The sequence below is a fragment of the Hypanus sabinus genome, chromosome 4, assembly GCF_030144855.1.
Source record: "Hypanus sabinus isolate sHypSab1 chromosome 4, sHypSab1.hap1, whole genome shotgun sequence".
Lineage (NCBI taxonomy): Eukaryota > Metazoa > Chordata > Chondrichthyes > Myliobatiformes > Dasyatidae > Hypanus > Hypanus sabinus.
In genome coordinates, this window is record NC_082709.1 from 45,381,542 (window position 1) to 45,395,312 (window position 13,771).

General features: G+C 42.8%; 1 protein-coding gene across 19 annotated transcripts in view; it reads right to left on the bottom strand.

The window, feature by feature from the left end:
- LOC132392708 (DNA-binding protein SATB2-like) overlaps positions 1-13,771 on the bottom strand; it is a 229,258-nt gene that overhangs the window by 115,476 nt on the left and 100,011 nt on the right. For all 19 annotated transcript variants that reach the window (XR_009511631.1, XM_059966975.1, XM_059966970.1 and 16 more), the window contains 2 exons: positions 7,565-7,777; positions 6,663-6,818 (listed from right to left, as the gene is read on the bottom strand). Coding sequence is in view for 18 of the 19 variants with exons in the window: in XM_059966975.1 (XP_059822958.1) it covers positions 6,663-6,818; positions 7,565-7,777 (369 nt within the window). In the remaining variant the exon portion in view is untranslated. The remainder of the gene's footprint in view (positions 1-6,662; positions 6,819-7,564; positions 7,778-13,771) is intronic.

Sequence of the window (13,771 nt, forward strand, 5' to 3'; positions counted from 1 at the left end):
TTGGTTGAGAGCCTGCTCCAACCAAATTTGTGCTCCATTTACACCCTGAATTGTTTTCAATCCATTTGCTTTACACAGTGTACAAATTAGAGACTGTTCAAATTACTAAACTGTTTAGTTTCCAGTTTACACCCAGTTTAATTTACAGTTTTGTAAGGTTTACATTCCAATTTAAATTCATTCTCATTTAAACTCTGTGCAAATCACAATCCCATTTACACACTGTATGATTTAGTAACTCTTTTACACACTCTGAGTTCCAGTCCACTTGATTTACAGTGTATACTCAATTCAATTCACACTCTACACCATTTACTCTATCTGATTTACAATCTGCACAAATTACAGTCCATTTGATTTACAGTCCATGATGTGCAGTCCATTTAATTTGCATGCTGCAAGATATACAGCTATTTGATTTGCACTCTGTTTGATTTACATTCCATCATTTTTTCTTCTTGCACAATAACACTCCATTCAACTTGCAGTCTGTCATTTACAATCTATTTGGCTTGCAGACTGTATCATTGATAGACCATCCAATTTACACCCTGCATGAAATGCAGGTCATTTGTTTTACACATTAGATGATTCACACTCACTCAATTTACAACCCAATGCAATTCACAGTCTTCCTGATTTAAACCCTATATGGTTTTATAGTCCATTTGTTCAGCGTGCTCTATGATTTTCACTCCCATCTGATTTACACCTTGTATGGTATAGTCACCACTTGATTTACACACTGCAAATAACACCCTATGCAATTCATAGTGGGCATGGTTCACACCATGAATGAAATAAAGTCCTTTTGATTTTCATTGTGTATCGTTTAGACTTATCTTGTATAATTGGTGCTCCACTCAAGTCACACTATGCACAATTGACAGACATTTTGATTACATCTTACATGATCACAGTTGCTGCTGGGTTTGCTCAGGTCCAGTCACTATAGCCCCGGTCAAACATGAACCAAAGAGATGAATTCTAGAAGTGGGGCAAGAGGGATCAAAACAGCATTGTATCGAGAGTGGCATCAGAGGGGAAACAATCTAGTGGTTGAATCCGTACTTTGGACAGTTGTGGTTACTGGAGGTCAATCAACCCAGCCCCAATCCATCACTAAGAGTTGCCCTAGGCCCAACCATCATCAACTGCTTCATCAATAATTTGTCTTCCATCATAAGGCCAGAAGTGACAATTGTACAATATCCAATTCCATTTGCACCTCCAACTCATGTCTGCACACAGAAAGATCTATACAACATCCAGGTGAGGGCTGATAAGTAACATTTGCTCCACTTAAGTGACAGATAATGAGGATTTCCAGTGAGAAAGAGATTCACCACGTATTCTTGCCACTCAATGGCATTACCACCATCGTGTCCCATCACCATCAGTATATTGAACAGAAATTCAAATGGACCAGTCATTTAAATAGCAGTTACAAGAGCTAGTTAGAGGTTGAGCAAGTGATACATCCCAAAGTCCACAAGGCACAAGGCAGGAGTTTTGGATTTATACATCATTCAATTCTCATCCTCTACAATTTAGATTCCATTCAATTTACAAGCTGTACAATTTACTGTCCATCTGATATACAGCTTGCACAATATGCAATCCGTTTGAGTTATCACAGAAGAGCAGAACCATCAAACGGTTACAGAAGACAAGGGGGCTTCAGCGTTCTTATTTTAATGCTAGCTCTCTACCAGAGCAACTCTGGTTTAACCTGCCAATCCTTTTCCTGTAGCACTGCAGATTTTTCCCCACAATGCATTTATCCAAATCCCTCTGGAAGGCCACAATGGAAGCCATTTCTACCTGATCTGCAGGCAGTACATTGCAGGTTTCAGCCACACGATGCATGAAAATCGTTTTTCTCATCCCATTTCTTTTATAGGTTTGGAAACAGCCTGCCAGTACCCTCTCCGTCCATGCCCCTGAGCATCTTATGTTTCTATCAAATCTCTTTTTAGCCTTCTCTCCTCTTCTCTGATCTTTCCCATTTAACCATGGTTCCTCATCCCAGGAACTATTTTATTAGAAGGATCCCTTCTAATTCCTTCACATCCTTTCTCTAATATGGGAATAAAGTTGAATACAGTATCAGAACAACTTATCCTAAAGAGTCCACATCACTTCTTTGCTTTTATACACCACTGCCTCTGTTGATGGCACCTGTTGTTGTATACGTTCGATAAGCCATTTTCATAATGTGCCTTGCTATTTCCAATGATTTATGAATACATGTCCTCTGACCCTGCTCCATTCTAGACCCTGAAAGCCCAGTGTATTGACAACCTGCACGATTTATGGCTTGGGTGTCACGAGACAAGTGATCCAGCTCTTGAGGCCCCAATTCCTTTCCTTCATCCACAAAGCATTAGTCAGGGGTCATGTGAAAGACTCTTCCCTAATTCTTTGTAGATTCACCAACTTTCAAAGAGTTCAACACTATCTAAGACAAAACAGTTATTTCATCCACCACACAGTTACTTACTTCCACTACTACTGGTGTGTAGTCACTTCACCATGCACCATCTATACCACTGCACTGACTCTCTTGGGCAATGTGGCAGCATCTCTCATTACCAGCACCAAAAAAAGACCAGGGCAGCAGATACCCGGGGATACCATTACCTGTGAGATCTCCCTTCCTAACTAAATACCATCCAGCTGGGGAAATCCATCATCAATCCATCATTACCGGATCTCTCAAAAGGACAGTTTCAGCACATCTCTGCCTTCTTAAGAGCAACTAGGGATCGACAATAAATGCTGCCCTTGCCAACAATGCCCAGATACCCCCCTAAAAGAATAAATTAAAACAAAACAAATAGCCCAATTTGTAATCTAATATGCATAGTGTTTGATTTACAGTATAGCCCAACCAGTTTACAACCATGCAGATTAACTCTCAATCCAATATTCACCTTGCCAATAATCACTCCCCAATTTATTTCATTTGTCCCCTATCTAATATACACAGTGCATTAATGGCACACTGCCCAATTCACAGCTATTTGACTTGCACAACCAGAATTACAACTCACTGATTTATACCTGTCCAAGTTACGTAACATAATTTTGATTCCCCATCCAAATCACATCAAGTCCATTTCACAAACATCTGATTCACACACCTGCCCAATTTATAGCCCATCCAATACACATCATATACAATTCATATGCTGTGTAATTCATACACTGCAAAATTCACATCATCTCAACCCCACCCTGCTGATACACACACACACTACCCCCAGTTTTACCAATGCAGTTTACACAGTCTAATTCAATCTAAGCCCAGTTCATCACAAATACAATTTACTGTGGATTCCAGTCACATCCCTTCCAACTCACATTCCACACAAATCACACTTACAATTCACGAGCCATGTGATTCACACCACATTTTGTCCAACACATTGAATTCACAACATCCAATTCACAAGTGGATCCAATTATTCTGTCTGATTTATATCCCAATCTACTTGCACTCTGACTCACTTGCACCCACTCTGATTCACATCCTGATCTACTTATTCCTACCTCTACCACCTGTCTCTTTATGGCAATTCTCCTTCACCTTTCCTTAGTCCACCTATAACTGATTGACTCCAGCTTCACTCCTCCCCTCTCCCTCTCCTCTTTACACCAAATATCTTCCCCCTTAAATCTCACTACTGATTCTTGAGCCGAGATGTCAAAAGTTCCCTTTCCCACCACAGAAGCTGCTTGGCCCATAGAGTTCCTCCAGCAGCTTGTTTGTTTTAACAGAAACTTTCTTTTCTGAGCTGAATTTTGCAATTTGGCTGAATCCATTACTGCTATCCATGTGCTTGCTGCATCTCCTCCGGATCTGAAGCACAAATAACCAGAGTTCAGTTCCCACCCTGGCCCATAAGACATAGAAGCAGAATTGGACATTTGGCCCATCCAGTAGGCTTCCCCATCCCATCATGGCTGAGTTATTATGACTCTCAACTCCATTCTCCTGCCTTCTCCCTGTAACTATTGTCACCCTGATTTATCAAGAACATACCAACCTCTGCTTTAATATACTCAATGATTTGGCCTCCACAGCCATCTGTGGCAATGAATTCCACAGACTCGCTATCAAGAGAAAATCTGCAGGTGCTGCAAATCCAATAAAACACACACAAAATGCAAGAGGAACTCAGCAGGCCAGGCAGCATCAATGAGAAAAGAGTACAGTCAACATTTTGGGCCAAGATCCTTCATCAGGACTGGAGAAACAAAAAGGATAAGGAGTCAGAGAAAGAAGGTAGGGGAGGGGAAGAAGAAACACAAGGTGACAGGTGAAACAGAGAGGGTGAGGGAGGGGTGAAGTAAAGAGCTGGGAAGTTGATTGGTGAAAGAGATACAGGGTTGGAGAAAGGGCAATGGGAAGGTGAGAGAGGGAAATTGGAAGGGGGGAGGTGGTGCATTTCTGGAAGATCGAGAAATCAATATCATGCCATTGGGTTGGAGACTACCCAAATAGATCATAAGGTGTTGCTCCTCCACTGTGAGGGTGGCCTCATCACGACAATAGAGGAGGCCATGGACTGACATGTCGGAATGGGAATGGGAAGTGGAATTAAAATGGGTGACCACTGGGACATCCTGCTTTTCCTGGCCTCCTGTATATCAGTGAGACCCAACAAAGATTAGGAGACGGCTTTGGCGGGCACCTATGATCCATGCGCCAGAAAGAGTGGGATCTCCCAGTGGCCACCTATTTTAATTCTACTTCCCATTCTGGCATGTTAATCCATGGTCCTCAATGGTCACAATGAGACCACACTCCGGTTGGAGGAGCAACACCTTATATTCCATCTGGGTAGGCTCCAACCCGATGACATGACCATCCATTTCTTGAACTCCCGGTAATGGCTCTCTCCTCTGCTTCACCATTCCCCATTCCCATTTCCCTCTCTCGCCTTGTCTCCTTACCTGCCCATCACCTCCTTCTGGTGCACCTCCCTCTTTCCTTTCTTCCATACCCTTCTGTCCTCTCCTATCAGATTCCTCCTTCTCCAGCCCTGTGTCTCTTTCACCAATCAACTTCTCAGCTCTACTTCACCCCTCTCCCCCCTCCCAGTTTCACTCATCACTTGGGGTTTCTCCCACCACCCCCCCCACCTTCTAACTCTGACTCCTCTTTTTTGCCTTCAGTTCTGATGAAGGATCTCAGCCCGAAACGTCGACTGTACCCTTTTCCATAGATGCTGCCTGGCCTGTCGAGTTCCTCCAGCATTTTGTGTGTGTTACACAGATTCACTACCTTCTGGCTAAAGAAATTCCTCCTCATTTCTGTTCTAAATAAGGCTGACACAATACCTTTAGGAAACATCCTCTCTATGTTGGTCTTTCAATATTGGATAGATTTCAATGAGATCCTCCCTCTCATTTTTCTAAACTCCAGCAAGTACAGGCCCAGAGCCATCAAATGCTCCTCATTCATTAACCCTTTCATTTCCAGAATAATTCTCGTGAACCCCTGTTGGACCCTCTTCAAAACTAGAACATCTTTTCTTAGATTAGGGGCCCAAAATACTCACAATACTCCAAGTGCCTTATAAAGCCTCAACATGACATCCTTGCTCTTATATTCTAGTCCTGTCAAAATGAATGGTAACATTGTATTTGCCTTCTTTACCACTGACTCAACCTGCAAGTTAACCTTTGGGGAATCCTGCACCAGGACTCCCAAGTCCCTTTTCACCTCTAATTTTTTAATGCTCTCCCTGTTTACAAAATAGTTTACACCTTTATTCTTTCTACCAAAGTGCATAACCCCACACTATGTTCCATCTGCCACTTCTTTGCCCATTCTCCAAATCTGTCTAAGTCCTTCTGCAGACTCCCTGCTTCCTCAGCACTATCTGCCCCTCCATCTATCTTTGTATCATCTGCAAACTTGGCCACAAAACCATCAATTTTGTCATCCAAACCACTGATGTATAAGATGAAAAGAAGTTATTCCACACTGATCCCTACAGAACACAACTAGTCACGGGTGGCCAATCAAAAATTTCTCTCTTTATTCCCACTATTTGCTTCGTGCCAGATAGCCAATTTTCTCTATCCGTGCTAGTATCTTTCCTGTAATATCATGCACTCTAATCTCATTTAGCAGCTTCATTTGCAGCACCGTGTCAAAGGCCTTTTGAAAATCCAAGTAAACAACATCCACTGACTCTCCTCTGCCCATTATTTCCTCAAAGAATTCCAACAGATTTGTGAGGCATGATTTCCTCTTAAGGAAACAATGCTGACTTTACCCTGTTTGATCACATGCCTCCAAGTACCCTAAAACCATATCCTTAATAATGGACTCCAACGTCTTCCCAACCACTGAAGTCAGGCTAACTGGCCTATCATTTCCATTTCCCTGCCCCTTTCCTTTCTTAAAGAGTGGAGTAGCCCCAGGAAATACCACTAGCTACTCGGGATGGGAGGTCTACCATGCTAATAGTAAAGGGGGGGGGGGAGAGCCACTTTGGAACGAGATCTTGTGTAGTGCCGCAGTGGTTCACAAAATCGTAATCGAAATATTTTAAAGCTAAAATGCAGTATCGTGAAAATATCCACAGAGGGAGTGGCATTACTGTATTATTACAGTAAATGCTGGGCAAAAATATGACACTCACCTGACTTTTATTTGCTGCCACTTTTGCAAACAAGGCCTGAGATACCTTGGCCCGTTTCATCTCCTGCTGGATCTCCTCGTAAATGGCTGACGAGATGTTCAGGTTTGCATTCTCCACTTTAACTAGAAGATCTGGTGTTGACGCGGAGGTCTTGGCCTACCAGGAGGGAACCAGCCAAAAAAAAATATTAGACTCAAAAACTGCTTTCAGCAGCCATCTGTGCACAAATCATCAGTGGATTTCAGTCAGCTGATGCCAAACTACATTAGCTGTGGAGGACACTTCCTGTCCATTATTCTAATCAGGTTAATTGTGATTAGAACTAATTGCTGTTCAGAAACAGAGCATTCCTGTAGGACATGCAAACACAGTAAAGTGCTTTCTGTGCTGTTTACCAAATCAACAAGGCAGTCTGCACAAATCATGGGAAGTAATAACAAAATACTCATTGGAAGCGAAGAGAAAACCTGATTGAGTATTACGTACACAGGTAAATACAAATGCATGACTGAGAGGGGATGACACAATACTCCGAAAGGGGAAAAATGAGTAGGGACCCCTAAAGTATAAATTGTTACTCATTTTAATGTTTCTCAAAAGTTGAGCTCATCCTTTATTAATCTTTATATAAATCAACATGGTATGATCTGTATACTATCATTATCATTGTTATGCTAGCCATGGATGCTGACAATTTCACATAGGAAATCACAGCAAATGAAAACGAATTAAATTTCAAGACTCACTGAATGAAATGCAAGCTGATTTGATGGTTTAATTTCCTTGATGCCTATTTACATTGATGTATTCTGCCATGTTCAATTGAAAAGGTGTGCATGTCTGCTTTTAGCTGCTGCATCAATAAAAGAAGAAGCTTGATGGAGGACTTTGGTCTTAAGTACCTGAGAGGTTCGAGAAGAGCCTGGGCTGCCTGCTGAAGGCGAGACCATGGAGATGTTTGGGTTCATGCTTCGTTCCCTCTCCTCCTGGTAGATTCGGTCACGCTCTGCCTCGGGAAGGTTCAGGAAATTCTGCATGGCTCTGAGATTTACAAGGAGTGACTGGGATGCTGTTCTAGGATCCTCCTCCTTTCGGAGGATCTCCGATAGCAAGCCCTGGTGTGGAAGGCACCCAGCGTCAGTAAAGAAAATAAAGCGAGACTAAAGACCCTGACCCACACAACTCCCAGATACACTGCAACATTTCCAACATGCTTCTGCCTTTTGGCGGAATAACAGAAGCAGCTAATGTCAAGACATCAAATCATTGCAGAAACAGTGTTAGCAACCCAATGATAGAATGAACACATTTTGAATTTGCTTCCTGGTTGTGCTTGTTGACGGCAACCATGTAAACACAGAGATTAGCTCAAAAACTTTACAATCAAAGCAGCTTAATGGTGGGTGCCCAATCCAAAATGGTGAAAGTGCTCAATATGAAAATCTCACAAATTAAAAATCAATGCAAATTCATTTGTTAATTTAAAATCTGGGACTGACAGTACTTGTTAGGAAAAGTCAGTGATGTGAGATAAGCTCACAATTTCAATGATGAGCAAGCAACTGCAGCAGGTTAGCGTGCTCATGCCAGCTTTATATCATGTAAACTACATCCTCCTTAAATCAGAAATCAATCTCAGTACTATTTGCATAATTTTGAAAGATCCCTATTTCAATGTTTAAAGAGACACGATAACAGGAGCTGGATAAAACAGGTGATGAAACATGACCTTATTGAACAGTGAATCAGGCTGGAGGGATCCAATGGCTTACTACTACTCCAACGGTCTTCCTATCTTTGCAAAGGAGGAGGTGCATTCTCATGCTCCTTTTAATCATCATCCTGGGATCAGTCAGGACGATGAATCTGGTATCCAGGTTGAATGGCAAATTTAAGTTGGGTGCAGCCTACAGGTTATGAAATGGGATGAATATAGAAGCCAGCATGAGCACTGCAGCCTCTTTTGCTTGTTTGCCTGTCAATAGTTTATCCACACTCCTAAAGTTAGCTTTTTCACTTAACCCAACCCCCCTACTGATTAAAAAAAAGCTAGGTAGTAGCTAAAATCCAAATCAGGAAGAAGATCACCTGTAAGTGACTCATTTGAGGATAAATAGCTTTCTTGACCACACAATGAACAAACAATAATACTGTTTAAACGACTTTGTTTAATAATACTGAACTCAGCTCACTGTACACATGCATAGAAACAGACTTAGACCCTTTATTTATGGGCATATTTAGAGTGGAGGTTGATATGTTCTTTATTAATGGCAGAGCAGACTTAATGGACCAAACAGCCTAATTCTACTTCAATGTCTTATAGTCTTTACAAACAAAACATTAGTCCTTCAATGTGCAAAATAGCTCAAATATTTTGTTATTTATCATGATTCTATTTAATTGTAATTCAAAATGTTGCAATCTAATTTTAAAACCCACAAATGCATGACCCTGAACCGCATCATCGAGTATGTATAAATTTGTCTTTAAAAATAGGCTGCAATTTCCAACAGATTTCCCGCCTAACAACTGCCAGTCTGGGAATTTTATCATATATACATATACACAACCTTTGTGCACTTAATAATTAGATCAGTTGTGGTTGTAGGCAAGTTTAATACGGCCTCTCTGATTGGTGACCTGGTGGAGATACAATTATTTCACTCATTGCAGAGTCCATGGATGGGTATCTGTGTTGAATTAGATGTGTCCTCTCAGCTCTGAGCAGCTGTCTGCAGTTGGAACTCTCTTGTCCTTACACAGTGTGGATCCAGAACTATCAGCTTCTTGGCTCCCTGCAAGTGCCTCTCATCAATGCTAGGCTCCTGCCTCCTCTCCAGATTCCACTTCAGGACAATTCCAGCAAAAAGCAGGGTGAGTGAGCTCGTAAATGACCAGTGAGGTGCTGAGATGCCCTGCAGAAGATCTAAGCCAATGGCAAGTTTTAACTAAAAGAATGACTGAAATCACAAGCCAAACAAGCGAGGGAGCTGAAGAGGTGGAAGTTAAAACACAAGTAAAGTGACCCTCCCTAAGTGATTCTAGACCTGAACCTAATCAAGTCCCCTGCTCGAACCAACTGCCAAGTACCAAACCAGAACCAAGGATATCTGACAATACACACAAAATGCTGGTGAAACACAGCAGCCCAGGCAGCATCTATAGGGAGAAGCACTGTCGACGTTTCGGGCCGAGACCTTTCGTCAGGACTAACTGAAAGGAAAGATACTAAGAGACTGGCCTGCTGTGTGCCAGCAGCATTTTGTGTGTGTTGTTTGAATTTCCAGCATCTGCAGATTTCCTCGTGTTTGAAATCTGACAAGTTTCCTCTGGTGTCAGGTCTAAAGCCACGAATGAGAGAGAAAGTTCAATGGGCAGGGGCGAGTTGGTGAAGCTCTGTGAGAATTCTACAACATTATGAACAGGGGAGCAATTATGCTGGTGAGTATAAAACAATGGCATCTAATTTCAGGGTATGAAGACAGTAGTATTTTCCTGGAGCTATGAGCTGGAAGGTAGGGTAGGGTTCAGCAACATGAATAGAAAACAAGCACAGACTTGAATAAACAAACTTGTACACACAAGAGATTCTGCAGTGTTGAAAATCCAGAGCAACACACACTCAGCAGATCCGGCAGCACCTATGGAAATGGATGAACCATTGATGTTTTGGGACAAGACGTTTCTTCAGGACTGGAAAGGAAGGGGGAAGATGCCAGAGTAAGAAGGCAGGGGAAGGGAAAGGAGGATAGTTAGAAGTTGATATGTGAAACCAGGTAGACAGGAAAAGTAAAGAACTGGAGAAGAAGGAATCTGATAGGAGAGGAGAGTGGACCATGGGAGAAAGAGAAGGAAAGGCACAAGAGGGAGGTGCTAGACAGGTGAGGAGAAGAGGTAAGAGGCCAGAGTGGAAAATAGAAGAAGATGGAAGGGGTGGGGGGGAAGGAAAAAATATTACAGGAAGGAGAAATCAATGATCATCCCTAAGATTGGAGACTACCTAGATGGAAAATGAGCTGTTTTTCCTCCATCCTGACAGTGGCCTCATTGTGGCAAAAGAGAAGACCATGGACAGACATGTTGGAAATGGAATGGGGACAGGAATTAAACCCATTGGCCACTGGGAAATTCTGCTTTTGGTGGATGGAACAGAGGTGCTTGACAAAGTGGTCACCCAATTTATGTCGGCTCTCACCAATGTTGAAGAGGCAACATTGGGAGCACTGGATAAAATAGACAATCTCAACAGATTCATAGGTGAAGTGTTCCCTCACCTGGATGGACTATTTGGGGCCCTAAATGGATCTAAGAGAGGAGGTGAATGGGCAGGTGAAGCATTTCTGTTGCTTTCAGGGATATGTGCTAGGGAGGAGACTTAACGGGGAAGGACAAATGGGAAAAGGAATCACAGAGGGATTGATCTCTGCAGACACTGCAGGTTGGGGGGGGGGGGAGGCAAACACACGTTTGATCCTGTTGAAGATGTCAGAAGTTGCAGAGAATGATGTATTGGATGCGGAGGCTCATGGGGTGAGAGGCAAGGACAAGAGGAACTCTATTCCTGTTAAGGCAGCGGGAAGATAGCATAAGTGCAGATGTCTGGGAAATGGAGGAGATGCAGGTGCAGGCAACATCAATGGCGGAGAAAGAAAAGACCCATTCTTTGAAGAAGGAGCTCACCTCTGGGAACATATGCAGTGGAGATAAAAAAAACTGAGAAAAGGAAAAAGCATTTTTACAGAAGGCAGGCTGGGAAGAGATATAATCAAGATAATTGTGGGAATCAGTAGATTTATAAAAGTCGATATTTTGTCTCCAGAGATGGAGACAGCCAAATCAAGACAGGCAAAGAAATACCTGAAATGAACCAAGTAAATTTAAGGGCTAGGTGGAAGTTGGAGGCAAAGTTGATGAAATTGATGAGTTTAGCATGGGCATATGAAGCAACACCAATGCAGTCATCAGTGTAGTGCAGGAAGATTTGGGGAGCATTACCATTGAGGGCTTGGAACATGGACTGTTCTATGTAGCCAACTAAAAGGCAGGCATAGCTGGGGCCGATGCAGGTACCCCTTTTGGAAGAAATGGGAGGAGCTGAAAGAGAAATCGTTGAGTGTGAGGACTAGTTCTGCCAGACAAAGGAGGGTTGTGGTAGAAGGGAACTGGTTGGTCTTTTGTCGAGAAAGAAGTGAAGAGCTTTTTGATGAGGGAATAGAAGTGTATATGGACAGGACACGTGTGGTGAAAATGAGGCGGTTAGGACCAGGGAATTGAAAGTGGTTGAGGAGATCAAGAGCATGTGAAACATTGAGGATGTAGGTGGGAAGGGACTGAAGCAAGGGGATAGAATGGAGTTGAGGTACGTAGATACGAGCTCAGTGGAGCAGGAGCAGTCAGAAACAACAGGATAGTCAGGTTTGTGGATCTTGGGTAGGAGGTAGGAATGAGCAGTGTGGGAATTATGAACTCGGTGGCAGTGGATTAGAGTTCGCCAGAGTTGATGGGGTTGGTGATGGTGTCACAGATAATTTTCAGATGGTCCAAATTGGGGGCCTTTTCAAGGGGTAGATAAGAGATTCTGAGAGTTGCTGCCTGGCCTCAGGAAGGCAGAGGTTAGTCCACCCTTTTGTCTGTGGGTTTGGTGGTATCGTTGGGATTGACGTGGGGAGAGTGGGCAGTGCGTTCAGAGGGTGTAAAATTTGAGGAGAAGAGAGGAGCAATTAGAGATGAAAAGATCCAGAATAGGTACAGAACCAGAGTGGGGTGTCCAAGAAGAGGAGGAGGGTTGGAGACAGGAGAAAGGGTCATTGATAACAGGTGGGGAACTCATCAAAGAATTGGTCTTGGAGACAGAGGGGACAGAAGAAGAGCTCAGCATCGTGGTGGGAGCGGAACTCACTAAGGTATGGGCATAGGGGGACAACAGTAAGGCCCTTGCTGAGAAAAGAATGTTCTGCCTCAGAGAGGGAAAGGTTCGTGGGAACGGTGAAGACATGGCAGAGATCAAAGCTGGGATCAGACTTGGTGACATCAGAGGAAGGGGGAGGATTGGGTTGCTCAGGGAAGGTTGGATTGGAGAAAAATGGAGTTTCCAAGGACCCAAGGGGTGACAGGGGAGCCTCAGGGAATTGGAGAGTGGCAATGGGGGAAGGGGAACACAGGGGTCCAGTAGCCGTGAGGAAGATCTCAGCCTGAAGCTGGTGGCAGCCGAGGTCTGGGCTGGAGCTGGAACTAGAGGCAGCGTAGTTCACAGTGTGAAGGCATTTGGGGTCATTGGAACTGGAGTTGGCAGTTTGAAGCCACCCGAGGCCGTTGGACCCAGAGTTGACAACAGTGGTAACCACAGAGTGGAATTGTCACTTGTATATTGGAGAAACTAACTTGCATTTATCAGGGCTTCACTGCTGAGAAAAACCTGCGCCAGTGTCTTTGAATAGCCTAGACAAATGAATTCTTACTCTAACCTTACTATAATCAAGAAGAAGAATTGCGTCCCAGCCAAATCTAATCACATTAATTCTGGATGTTTTCCTTATAGTTAACAACTGGATCCATCCCTTAATGAGAGCTTTACTTTCAACCCCTCAGGAGGTGGTTTCTGCTTACAATAAGTAGCTGACGCTACCTTTTTACAATAGGCCGGTGTTATCACTAATGGTGTATTAAAATTAATTATTTTATTAAATTATTGCTTAAACTTGTTACTTGCTTGAAATCCTGTCATTAACATTTGTCTAAAATCGGTGTGCATTTTTTTTTACAGATCTTCCTCAATACCACCAGCTTATTTATTTTTTTGTAAATTCAATATCATCTATTGATTATCGTGTATTAAAGTCCTCTCTGCATGACAGAATCAGGAGAATCTCTTGGCTACAAAGTGAACTACCCTTCATCTAATGAACGGATATTTTGGGCAGCTTAATCAAGAAGTTCCCCACTCCTTTAATCTTTGCCTCTGATCATATAATATTACTCATCATAAACCCAAAAAAATCTGCAGATGCTGGAAATCCAAAGCAACATGCGCAGAGTACTAAAGGAACTCGACAGAACAGGCAGCATCCATTGAAATGAACAAACAGTTGACTTTTTGGGCTGAGACC